Source organism: Anomaloglossus baeobatrachus, chromosome 5 (assembly GCF_048569485.1).
Source record: "Anomaloglossus baeobatrachus isolate aAnoBae1 chromosome 5, aAnoBae1.hap1, whole genome shotgun sequence".
NCBI classification, from domain to species: domain Eukaryota; kingdom Metazoa; phylum Chordata; class Amphibia; order Anura; family Aromobatidae; genus Anomaloglossus; species Anomaloglossus baeobatrachus.
Genome location: NC_134357.1, coordinates 336,956,390 through 336,969,409, shown reverse-complemented (window position 1 = coordinate 336,969,409; position 13,020 = coordinate 336,956,390). Strand labels below are relative to the sequence as shown.

Genomic DNA, 13,020 nt, shown 5'->3' with positions numbered 1-13,020 from the left:
GGCTTAAGACAGCATCACAAGCAGCAAGGGAGGGCAAGATGATATAAAATTGGTGCAGAGTACAAAGCATATTTATAAATAGGAACATTCATATATCTCAAAATATAAAAAATATAGGAGCACCACAAGCCAAACAAAAGAGTGTTAGTACATATGATTCATGGGCAGCAAGTATTAGACAGTGGCTGTATGATTGAAGCCATATATGTTTTTCTTTGAAAGGCTGGGATGCTTCAGAGAAGAAACCACTAGAGACCAAGCCACACAGTAGACTAGTCAGACTAGTGGATTCCCGCAGCTTATCCCCACTTGCTCCCCTGGAGTGACAGGTTTCTCCCTATAAATGTCAATCCAGGAAAGTGGGCAGAGATAAGCCAGGACACTCCTTTTCGAATAGTCACACATGTGGCATGTGGCTTAGTCCTCAGCCTGCTGTTTGGTATGTTTTTCTTTGAATCACTGAATCTTATAACCAGCATCTGATTCATGCTGCGTGCGGATCGGGCAGCATGTATCAGTTATTAGATTTCCGTGAATTCTCCTCATTCATAGTAAGTGGGTGAGCTTTTTTTAGTATAATGTCAAGGCTGTATACTCTGATCAATGATATGTTTCCACTCATGTTACTCCGTCTCCCCTCTCACAGCCCACACATTTTGGGCTGCATGAATATCTCGGAAACTAAGAAAGTTAATGAAAACGTATCAAGAACCTTCAGGCACTGAGAAGCCAGATAGAAACTACTCAACCTTATAAAAAAAATAACAGTTTTATATATCCACATATGCCACTGATTTATGCAAATGAAAAAGTTATAAAAAAGACAAACTTCTCAGTATTTCAACCTTTTTCAATCTAGCGTAAACTTTTGGTGCCCCATAGACACTATGTAGTAAAACATCTTCAACACATCATTATCCTCCATCTAATTGTCCTGTATGCTTGTGCTCAACTGTCTATAAATACTACACACTTCTCTGTTTTTCGTTTCCTGCTGAATATCACGCTGTGTCCTGTCTCCTGCTAATTTAAATCCTGCTTTATGTTTTCTTATGTGCACTGATACATTCACTCACTTCAACAAATACAGTATTCAGGTCTGATTATAAGGAATATCAAATATTGTAGGGAGCAGAGACTTCCCCACTGAATGTTAACAGGCAGCCAAGGTAAATCATTTTCTATATATGACATTTTTTCACTTGTATAGATTATTACAGATGATTACAGATGAGTGAACGAGAACTATAAAGTTTGGGGTTTGTACCAGCAGGTGTCCGAATTTTGGACTTAAAAAAAAAAAAGTCATTGTCCGAGTTCGGATTTCAGATACTGTTCGTATGCTAATAAAGTTTGTTGAAAGGCTGCAGCACAGCCAATGGACAAGCTTTTTTGTATGCGGAAGTTGCCTGTATGCTGCGGTGAACAATAAGGGTAAAAAAAAATTGATGTGGGTTTCAGCCTATTTTTCACAACCAGCACATGTAAAACAGACAGCTACGGGCTGCAACCCTCAGCTGTCTGCTTTACCTTGACTGGTTATCAAAAATAAGGGGGATCCCACACCATTTTTTTATATTGTTTAAACAATTTAAAAAAATGGCGTGGGCTCCCCCCTATTGTTGATAACCAGCCAATATAAAGCAGACAGCTGGGAGCTGGTATTATCACGGTTATTGGGCCTTTTCCAGCCTAAGAATAACCCAGCGAACCTGAACATCCACAAGTTCACTTATCTCTACAGATGATCGAATCTATTGAAATTCGAATCCACTAGCTTGTAGGAATTTTTCCACAAAATTTTATTAACGGCTAATTTAATTGCAGATATTCCAATTGCCCTGAAAGACAGATATAATGCTTTAAGATCTCCAAGGGCTGTATCCAACCCCTTTTAAGCTCTTTAACACACAGACAGCCTTAGTAATGTCAAAATTACCTCCACCTATAAAGCAGTGAATAAACTTATAGGAGCCATTTTTCACTGCTGTTTTGTCTCACATGCTACCTCTACAGAATATTCAGAGTTTCCTTGGCTTTTTCTCCCAATTTCTGTTGCTAAGTTGTGACCCATGACATCCACTTATTGAACAGATGAACCTCAAAATGGTTGCTGTGCTGCATTTTTTGACTAGGATTTTATATAGGCTATGATATAAGATGTTATACTATGTGATGACTGAGCTATACTGTGTGATGTGATAACTACAAGTCATTGTTAGAAAGCCCAATGTAACGCTCACTGTTGGTGGAAGCTGGTGGGAGTGGACCCACTGGACAACTGGGGACCCAGGCTTACCCCTTTGTGGGAGGGGCTTAACTAAGTGCATGCCATGAGGCAGACACCACGTTGCACTCCCAGGGCAGTGACCGGGACTGTGGAAGTTGAGTGGAGCTGGGTAACAGCAGGAAAGGTACTGGCAGGACTGTCAGCGCAGAAACAGGACAGGCACTGGAAGGACTAACACGAGACACAGTCTGGACAGAAACAGGCAGGACGGATACTAGCAGGTTGGGTAGAGGCAGGTACAGAATTTCCAGCATGTGTCATCAGGCTCAGGTCACCAGGCATGGGATATCAGGCATAGAGCATCAGACACAGGTGCAGGGGGGACAGGACATCTGGAGGAACTCCACTCATCAGGGTCCAGGTCATCAGGCATGGAACTCCGGTGATCAGGGTCCACATCATCAGGCATGGATCACCAGGAATAGGACATCAGGCTCAGGACATTGAACACAGGTGCAGCTGGGGCAGCTGATGCAAGAGAGGATGACAGGTGCATGTGGGTACGGACACAGATGCAGGCTTCAGGTTGGTATAGACACAGGAGCAGGATACAGACTGGTAGCAGGGAACAGACAGTACAGGCACAGCAGACTCAGAACTGGTTGCATGCAGTACTACTGCTGGATATTGGCAGATCAGAGCAGACAGGCTCGACCAACACACAGGTTGTAGGATAGAATCCTAAACACTTGCTCTGGCCCCTCCCACCAGTGGAGGGAGACTTAAATACCTGGTGGCTCCCAGTGATAGGCTGGTGACACCTTTTCAAGGTGTGAATGCTTCCTCTTAAAGGGACAAGAAGCACGCAAGCGCCCCTTGGGCTGGAAACCAGGAAACCCTATGTAGCAAGCGCAGGACCCGGGACCTAGGTGGGAGCTGAGAACTGGCACATACGTGGGCATCTGCTGGGGTATGAGCCAGGGACCGCACTACACGTGGAAGGCAAAGCAGGAGCAAAAGCCACATTACCTTATAAGAAGACACCAATACAATATATTGCATAGGACAGATTGTGTGTATCCTAGTAAAACTAAAGGAAAACATAAATAGCGGATTCATGCCTCTATGGACTTCATCCAGCAATAACCAACAGTCAAGAAATATGACGAGAGAGGCAGCACACCCAGTGAAAGTAATCTTTTATTAACCTTGTAACGTTTCAGCACCAATGAGTTTTCACATTGTCCTGCCCTACGGATTAAAGTTAAGACTCTAGGAATTTGTGGATGATATAGTCAATCCTGTCCTTTGTCCTTTACCTGTATTTTTATCATATCAGATGCTCCAAAAGTACCATTTTGAAGGACTATAAAGGTAAAAGGGGTTATTCAGGCATATATTATTGATGATTTACTATGATCGAGGTCATCAATGTCAGATCAGTTGGGTTTAGTAACCACAGATCAATTGTTACTAACGCCAGCTACTACTCCTATGTTAGAAATGAAAACACCCTAAGGCAACTTAATGGAGCACAAATAGGTTGCGATATCAAGGCACTTAGTGAGTTAACTCCAAAAAAAATAATATCTCACAAAATCTTCTATAAAAACAGTCTCTCTCATTATTTTCATGTTTCAGTCTCATGGCATAAGATTCAGTGTCTTAATAAGACTGCAGTGATGCAGCGGCGTCTATTAGGGCCTTGGGAGAGGGGATTTCTCAGCATTTGGAATACCCTTCATTGTGAAGGATATGTGTGATACACAAGCTTATCTCAGCCATAGTTGGGGCTCGGAGACTTATAATAATAGTTTGCTCCAACAGCGGAGACAGATTTACAGACCTAATCTAGGCATGTTTGTGCGTTAGCTGTTCAAAGCAAAAGTCCCTTGTGCCTGTTTATTACTAAAAGTTGAAAGATACAAATCTTGTTGTCTGTGTTCTAGCAAACAAAAGGGCCATGTAATATTTTCCGGGGCTTGAAACTAGGGAGCATAACATTTTCAATAATATTAGGAAACAGGGATTTTAAAATATATTAGAATTGGTTTAGAAACATATGTTTACGTGTAGCCTGAAGATGTTAAACATAGGTGTCTAATGGACTAAAGACAATGTATTTGCAATAGGTCATGGTCATTGATACAGTATGTATGTCCTAATATTGTCAAGTGATGGGTAAAGTAATGGTGAGGCTCATATGTCACCAAATCCACAAAGATTTCATGTTAGTTAATGAGTGCAAATATTTTGTGGTCCAAAGAAGAAAGAATAATCAGCTCACCAAGGAAAGGAGATCCCAAATGCACCTTATACTACGAAAAGGTAAAAAATCCAGCAAAAGCGTCCTTAAAGTCCATATTTATTGAATATTATTAAGTAAAATTCAACCATCACCACAAGAAACCGGAGACATGTTTTGGATAATGTCCTTACTTCTTTGTGTGAACGGATCTGTTCACGTGAAGAGTAAGGAAATGTGTTTCTAGCGTTGATGGATGGATTTTAATTGATGTTCATTAAATATGGACTTTAAGGACCCTTTTGCTGCATTTTTTACATTTCCAAATATTTTGTGGCCTTATTGATAAAGTGTCATTCCAAAATGAGCGTAGCATTGGACTATGCAGTAGAAGGTATGGTGCAATACCAGATACCTGTGACGGAGAGACAGGCATGACACAGGGACCTCTAAGCTGACCCCAAGACTTGGGACCCTGTGCTGTCCCTTATCCCGATGGTATACTTGAAGGTAGTCAGGGTTGAGCCTCCAGCATGTTTTCTTTCCTGGCCCTGATGACTAAGTCCCCTCCACCCAGAGGACTGACCAGGACGGAGATCCCAAAACCTCTCAACACAGGACAACGGACGGGGTAAACCAAAACTCACACACTAAAATCTGCACCAGGGAATAACCAAAGGTGCACGGGTAAGGGTACAAAGCAAAGGGGGTAATCACAGCAGATAGCAACAGACACATCCTCTCTGCTCCTGGGCTAGCTCCAACTGAGTTGAATATCAAGCAACCTCTCCAGGAAGCAGAGGGATTATATACAGGCCAGAAATGAGCAACTGCCAGTAGCTGAGTAAGTCTGCTGCAGCACCAGAGATGAAGTTAACACTAAAGTGCCCAAAGGAAAACACCGTTTAATTGTGCATGGTCTTAGGTGGTAATAGAGAACTTTGATCCTGAGCATGTCTTATACACGTGACAGTACCTCTTAACACACCAGAATACAGCCATTCATATTATATGTTTGATTTAAAGGGAATCTATCACCAGGTTCTGTAGAGATTGAGACCCTAATTCCAGCAAAGTATTTATCTTAGACATTTTTTGCTAGGAGGTACTAATGCAACAAACCAGTCTTCCTGTCATGATCAAGGACCGGTATTCTCCACTCCAGAGTTTCACAGACCTCGCCTGGTCATGTCAGGGGTTAACTCCCATCAGCCTCGTTCTGGTTTCAGGAGACTCTATATCTGGTCGCTGCACCAGCATTCCTGTGCTGGTTATAGTTTTGCTCTGCAGCCTGTGACTTGCTCTGGTGAGGTTTCCTGGTTTATCTAATTCCTTGTTGTGACCTGACCTGTAACTTCCCCGCTAGTCCATCTGTCCCGGTCCCTGACTTCCTGCTCCTGTCTGTTGTTTGTGTTTCTCTCTGCATTCCTGATCTCCCGACTTCTGACTTGATTTTGATGCTCCCTCTGCACTGACTTGACTTCCTGGCTAGACCCTTACTGTTTAACTACTCTATTGCCCCCTGGTGGTTCGCCTTTTAACTGCCTGCTGAGGTTACTCTGCTGTACTTCGGCTGTCTTTCTATTTCAATGTAACTTTGACTCTCCTTCACTACTCTGCTGCCACCTAGTGGGAAATACGTTGTACTACATCTTACTAGCCCTTCGTACAGCGTGACATTTCCTCTATTCAAGTTACTAAAATACAGGGATGGGACATTGAAGTGGATCTTTGCTCCAAGTGAACGGCCTCGCTACAACTCAGCATTGTGTAATTTGCAGGAGGTCTGTGAAAGTGATCAGTTGAATACATTGGGCAGAAGCTGTAGACTTGCGCACTGACCTATGCCATCACTTTTACATCAGTGTCACAAGAGTTCAACTCGGAAACACAAAAACAATTTTCTTTTGAATTACAAAATAATAGTAGTAATAACTTTCTCTTCAAACCACTACTTACTGCTGGTAATAATTTTCAGAAACATTTCTGCCTCTGTTTGTCATGTAACAATACATTACGAAAATTGACCAGGTCATAAGGCCTCACACATGGCTATATTGAATTCTGTGATAGGAAGATATGAAAAATAAAAGCTAAGGTATATATCCAGATGGCTGTATTTAAGGTGCGTGTCCTTGTATGTGTTGAAGAAACAGATAAGAGGCATGTCCCTGACATTTCTATAAATGCCTTTGCTTTGCTCTGATCTTTTTATAGTTGCCTTGAAATTGTGCCAGGTACTCACAGAATGAGCAGTAATTCTCTGCCTGTAGCTCATTTAGGAGGCTGTGTGGACAGCAGCTATACGTTTCGCCTGATAATAACTAAACTGAGCTATGAAGCTGTTTGCTTGTTACTGTAACGGTCCCACACTAATGTGATATTTTTTTTGTGTGTTCAGGGAACGCTCCCCATTTTCTGCGGTTGCAGAATGTAGAGGTGAATGTTGGACAGAATGCCACATTTCAGTGCATCGCTGGAGGGAAATGGTCGCAACATGATAAGCTGTGGCTGCAGGTATGAAATGCAATAAAGGATCTAGTGTGGCTACAATCTACAGAACTTACAGTAGATGCAAGAAAGTGTTTGCAGCCTAGCCATCTTTTCAGCAACTTAAGATTCACCTAAGGTGTGTTTACACAGGCTGACCGGGGGCACTAAATGACTACCAATCAGACATTTAATAGCCTGTTTAAACAGGCCAACCACTCTTCAGATAACTCTTAAATGATCTGTTATAGTTAGTTGAGTGCACAAAGGCTGTCATTGTTCTTGACAGCGCAAGTTATATTTAAATAGGATGTTGCACTACGGAAAACAATGATCCTTGGTGTAGAACAAAAGATCAGTTCACCCGACGAACTGGCGTATTGCTCATTGGACAGATGATTTGCATCCTGTTTACACTGCAAGATGACTGTGAAATGAGTGACCTAAGGAACTCTCTTCCACAATGAACTTGCAGTGTAAATGGCCTTCTAGCCCCATTTATTTTGGTTAGATAAACCTATGCAAAACTCCCACTACCCTATCTCCAATGTAATTTTAGGAAATAGGTCTAAGGCCTTCTTCATATTAGCAAATGGGTCTAAGGCCTTCTTTATATTAGAAAATAGGTCTAAGACCTTATTCATATTAGCATATGGGTCTAAGGCCTTCTTCATATTAGCAAATGGGTCCAAGGCCTTCTTCATATTAGCAAATGGGTCTAAAGCCTACTTTATATCAGCAAATAGGTCTAAGGCCTTTGTAATATTAGCAAATAGGTCTAAGGCCTTCTTCATATTAGCAAATAGGTCCAAGGCCTTCTTCATATTAGCAAATGGGTCTAAGGCCTTCTTCATATTAGCAAATGGGTCTAATGCCTTCTTCGTATTGGCAAATGGGTCCAAGGACTTCTTCACATTAGCAAATGGGTCTATGGCCTTCTTCATATTAGCAAATGGGTCTAAGGTCTTCTTCACATGTGTGTGTTTCCAGTACATGTGGCATCCAATTTTTTCATAAATACCACACATACACATTATAACCTATGATGTTCGTGTGAACATTTTTTTTCTGGCAGCACAGATGATAAGGGCCAATATAAGCCTATTGGTCCCTGAAAAACACGTAGAGTACATGGATGGCATCTGTGTGACATCCATATGAAATACCTTTGCTGTACATATTTAACATTGAAAGTGTAGGAGAGGCTTTGTAATATCTTTTTCTTTCGCTATACAAGAAAAACACAGATGGCACACGGATGACATATTGATGGAACACTGATGAAAAACACTGAAGGCACTCGTATCAATTTAACCCGCACGTGTGAAGGGGAACTAAGGTAGTGTTCCTCAACTCCAGTCCTCAAGAGCCATCAACACTGCATGTTTTCAGAATTTTCTTAGTATTGCCCAGGTCTTTTTTAGTATTGCATAGGTGATGACATTATCACAATTACCACCGGGACAATACTAAGGAAATCCTGAAAACATGATCTGTTGGTGGTTCTTAAGGACTGGAGTTGGGGAACACTGGTCTAAGGGTTACACAGAATGACAGGGAAAGACAGGCAAACATGCATCAAATTTAATAGAAGGCTTTTACCTCTTGTATTGTAAGACTAGTGTGTAAAATGTCAGTCTTAAGGCTCTTTCAGAAGTCTGTTGATATTGGTCCTACCTCGGACACAATGCATGGACTGGCCGCCAGTCTCTCAACCTGAAAGTCACGGCCTCAATAAATACATGAAGCTATCACGCTCGAATTGGGATAGCTTCGTCCAGCATGTGCTTTGGTTTTCTGTGCACTGATGCCTAAATGATCTCTTAGTAGAATCCCCCATAATGTTCATGCCAAAAAATAATATATCATAAATGTGTCACTGGTGAAAACACATCTAATAATACCGCCATTGATAATGGAAGTCCCAAGTTCCCCAAGTGGCTGAATATCTGCTGCCAACTGTCTCATGAAGTTCAGGAACATAGAACAATGAATGTGACTAGTGCCCACATATGAAGTCCTTATGTAGAAGTTTGATCCTTAATCACATAGGTTACGGTTCATATATCTGGGTTTATAGAGTCAGCGAGAATCTGGTTTGAATCGCAGAAAATGGCAGAATTGGCTTTTCACCATTTTTCTTTTAGTAGGTAGCAATTTTGACTGCAAGTTTACAGAAATAAAAGTGGATTAGACAAGCTGCCCTTACCTTCCTGCTGTCAGCCGCAGTGTGACTGATTGTGAGCCTTTATCTCTCTTCTGCAGCAGTGGAACGGACGGGACACAGGTCTCATGGTAACTCGCGTGGTGAATCACAGACGTTTCTCTGCCACAGTCAACGTTGGCGACACTTCTCAGCGGAGTATAAGCAAGTATCGTTGTGTCTTAAGATCAGCTGGAGGTTCCGGGGTGTCGAATTATGCAGAACTTATTGTTAAAGGTGGGTGTCCAGGACCAAATAACTCATAGTTAACCTCATTAGACGTTTTTATGTGAGGACATTACATATTGATAAATGTTGTATTATTATATTATACTTTGCTTTCAAACTTTATTCTTTTTTACAAAATAGTTAGATTTAGTGTGTCAAATTTAATTCTTTAAAAATTAAATTGTACATTAGAAATGTGCACAGGAAAGGTAAGAGAGGAAAGCAAGCATGATTAGTATGTATTACTTACTGCATAAATATATCTTTGTACTGTGTTGATCGGTGGATAGAGTCTTAAGTAATTGATACATTTTAATGGACACCTGAAAAGATGGGAATAAATAGTAGCTTTCAAGACTACGCAGATCTCTTCATCAGGCATCGTATAACGTAAAATCTGAAGGGTCACATATTTATACACACCAGGACATAGAATAGTGCAGTAATAACACAAGTGACGTGAAGCAGAACTGTCGATATGGCAATCAGAGAAACAGTTGTGGCAGGAAATATTGGTGCAGTTCATAGATAAGGAAGGAATGTGAAAGTTTTATTGTCCATAGATTAAAGGGGTGGTTCACGACTCTGCAATAGTGGCTACATCCCTGGAAAACTGATAGGGAAAACTTTTTTCAAATACCTTGTTCAGCCAATTCTGCCTCTTAGCGGCGCTATTGTGGTCTGCTCATCCCCATGAAGTGACCACCCTTGGGCTCCATGACCTCTGAGATCCGGAGATGTTACATCAACTTCCAGTTGACTTGACATAATCGAGGCGGCCCCAGTCTTCCTCAGTGACTCGGCTGTGGGCGACGTTTCACCACTCGTCACGGAGCCCGGGGGGTCACTTCATGGGGATGAGCAGATCACAATAGTGCTCCTCAGAGGCAGAATTGGCTAAGCAAGGTATTTAGGAAAAGCCTTCTCTCTCAGTTTTACAGAGATGTGGCCATTATTGCAGAATAGTGAACCACCCCTTTAAGGTCTGGTCAGGGTTTTGATGCTCCAACAAGATCTGAGGGAAACATTCCTGAGAAATTTCAATTCTGTGAAGACGCTAAAATATGCCCATATGGCTCCTGAGGACCAAAATCTAACGTCCTTTTTCTCCATAAACACCAGAAATCCTTAAAGTAAACTTACATGTGCATTGAATAAACTGTCTTGGTATAGTGAGTACTGATTACTTGGAACTTGGGCTGCTATATGAAATCTGTCCCTATGTATCATGATAATAGTAGTAGAGAGGCTTTAACACCAGCGGCGGCACCTCTGCACTACCTCTTGTCCTCCTCCCCACAGAGACGCCACTGCTCTCACCTTCTCTACCATTGTACGCTAGGGTCTTCCCCTGATTTCTCCGCTGCTTCCTGCTCTTGGGGACCGCCTCTTGCCAAAGCACACACGGGCGAGAATCTCCTGCCTCTTAAAAGGGAAGTATGCTCATTTAGGAAATGCCTCCAACCTATGGCTCAGAGACATTAGGTTTTTAAGGCATGCTACCCCTTTGGAAGGTGCCTTTTCAACAAGGTTCCTGTTTAGTTACTGTGCTGTTACCTGTGCTTACTATCCAGTACATGTGTGCTTGATACCCTGTACCTGTGTCGAGTACCTGTGTCGAGTCCGGGTGTCCTGTTCTTGTTCATACCCTGTGGCTAAATCTGTGCTTAGTCGTCCTGCCTGTACCAGAACTTGACTATCTGCACCATCTATCCTGTCTGATCCAGTACCTGAATCCGTTCCAGCTCATGGTCCTGTTCAGCCTATCTCCTGCATCTATACCTGCTTCTCTGAGCCTTTGCAGCCCGCCTCTACTCTATTGAGGACTGCCCTGGAGTGGCACTTACCAGCAGCACCAAGCCTAAAGGTGGTGTCACACATAGCGACGACGACAACGACGTCACTGCTAAGTCACCATTTTCTGTGACGTAGCAGTGACGTCCCGTCGCGGTCGCTGTGTGTGACATCCAGCAACGACCTGGCCCCTGCTGTGAGGTCGCCGGTCGTTGCTGAATGTCCTGCTTCATTTTTTGGACGTTGCTCTCCCGCTGTGAAGCACACATCGCTGTGCGTGACAGCGAGAGAGCAACGAACTGAAGCGAGCAGGGAGCTGGCGCCTGGCAGCCTGTGGTAAGCTGTAACCACGGTAAACATCGGGTAACCAAGAAGCCCTTTCCTTGGTTACCCGATATTTACCTTAGTTACTAGCGTCCGCCGCTCTCACGCTGTCAGTGCTGCCTCCCTGCGCCCTGCATACGTAGCTGGAGTACACATCGGGTAATTAACCCAATGTGTACTCTGGCTAGGAGTGTAGGGAGCCAGCGCTAAGCGGTGTGCTCTCATGCTGCCAGTGCCAGCTCCCTGCTCCCTACACACGTAGCTGGAGTGCACATCGGGTAATTAACCCGATGTGTACTCTGGCTAGGAGTGCAGGGAACAGGGAGCCGGCACTGGCAGCGTGAGAGCGGCGGATGCTAGTAACTAAGTTAAATATCGCGTAACCAAGAGAAGTGCTTTCCTTGGTTACCCGATATTTACCTTAGTTACGCTTCCACGCGACGTTGCTAGCTGGGGGCTGGTCACAGGTGAGATCTGCCTGTTTGACAGCTCACCAGCGACCATGTAACGATGCAGCAGCGATCCTGATAAGGTCAGATCGCTGGTCGTGATTGCTGCTGCGTCGCTATGTGTGACACCACCTTAACCTCACCATCAGAGGCTCTAGTGAATAACCTGGTAGCAGCTTAGTTACACCCCTTCAGGGTAAGCCTGACCCCGTGGCACAGTGGGTCCCTCATGTTTGGCACCCCTATAACTATGCCTCTAGCAAACCAATCCCACCCATCAATATTGTGTTAAACAAAAGATGCGTTAACTACAGAACCTATAGGGCTCCAAACTGTCTTCATGCACTTGAGTCCATAAGTAAGGAAATGTATTCTTTGTTGAGTTGTTTGCTTTTAGAAAACCTCCTAATCCCAAATTAGTCATGGATTAGTCATTTTATTTCTTATTTGCCGTTAACTTCAAAATTCCAATTTTCTTGTAGAAACGAACAATGGTAAATGGGAATTATGGGTCCATTCCATAAAATTGTAATCTATTCCAATGTATTAGTCACTCTCCTATCCAAGTGATGTCCCTCTGGTGCTCTTGCCATACTTACAATTTTATTTTGCTTTCTACAATTCCCCTCTGCACTATAATCCAGACTAATTCTCAAGGTATCTCTATGTACATTGATTCTTCTCTTTAAGAGGAATTTGTCTTTATTTGGTATTACACATTTACTTCCATGTATAGAATTCCTTTTCTGACACTGGCTCCTACTGAGCATCACCTAGATCTACATTTCTCCTGGTTGTCTCCTACTGCTTTGTCTCTCGGGGACCCTGTTGTCTTTATTTTAGACAGTGTGTATGTCCCAGCAGGTATCTAGAAGCCTCCTTCTCTCCTGCTGCTTTCTCACTTCCATCTTGAATCTCCAACTGTGTGTTATTATTATTGTCTTCATTTTCTCACAGCCCTCCTACAGTCTTTTAGATTTAATCTAACACTTCAGTCCTGGCAATGTTGGTCACAGGTAGAGAGGATTGGTAATACATTTACCGAGAGATTAGTAAA

At 42.8% G+C, this 13,020-nt stretch overlaps 1 protein-coding gene across 11 annotated transcripts in view; it reads left to right on the top strand.

Moving 5' to 3' along the window:
* PTPRT (protein tyrosine phosphatase receptor type T) overlaps nt 1–13,020 on the top strand; it is a 549,351-nt gene that overhangs the window by 269,058 nt on the left and 267,273 nt on the right. For all 11 annotated transcript variants that reach the window (XM_075349848.1, XM_075349844.1, XM_075349843.1 and 8 more), the window contains exons 5-6: nt 6,877–6,992; nt 9,231–9,405. In XM_075349848.1, coding sequence (XP_075205963.1) covers nt 6,877–6,992; nt 9,231–9,405 — 291 coding nt within the window. The remainder of the gene's footprint in view (nt 1–6,876; nt 6,993–9,230; nt 9,406–13,020) is intronic.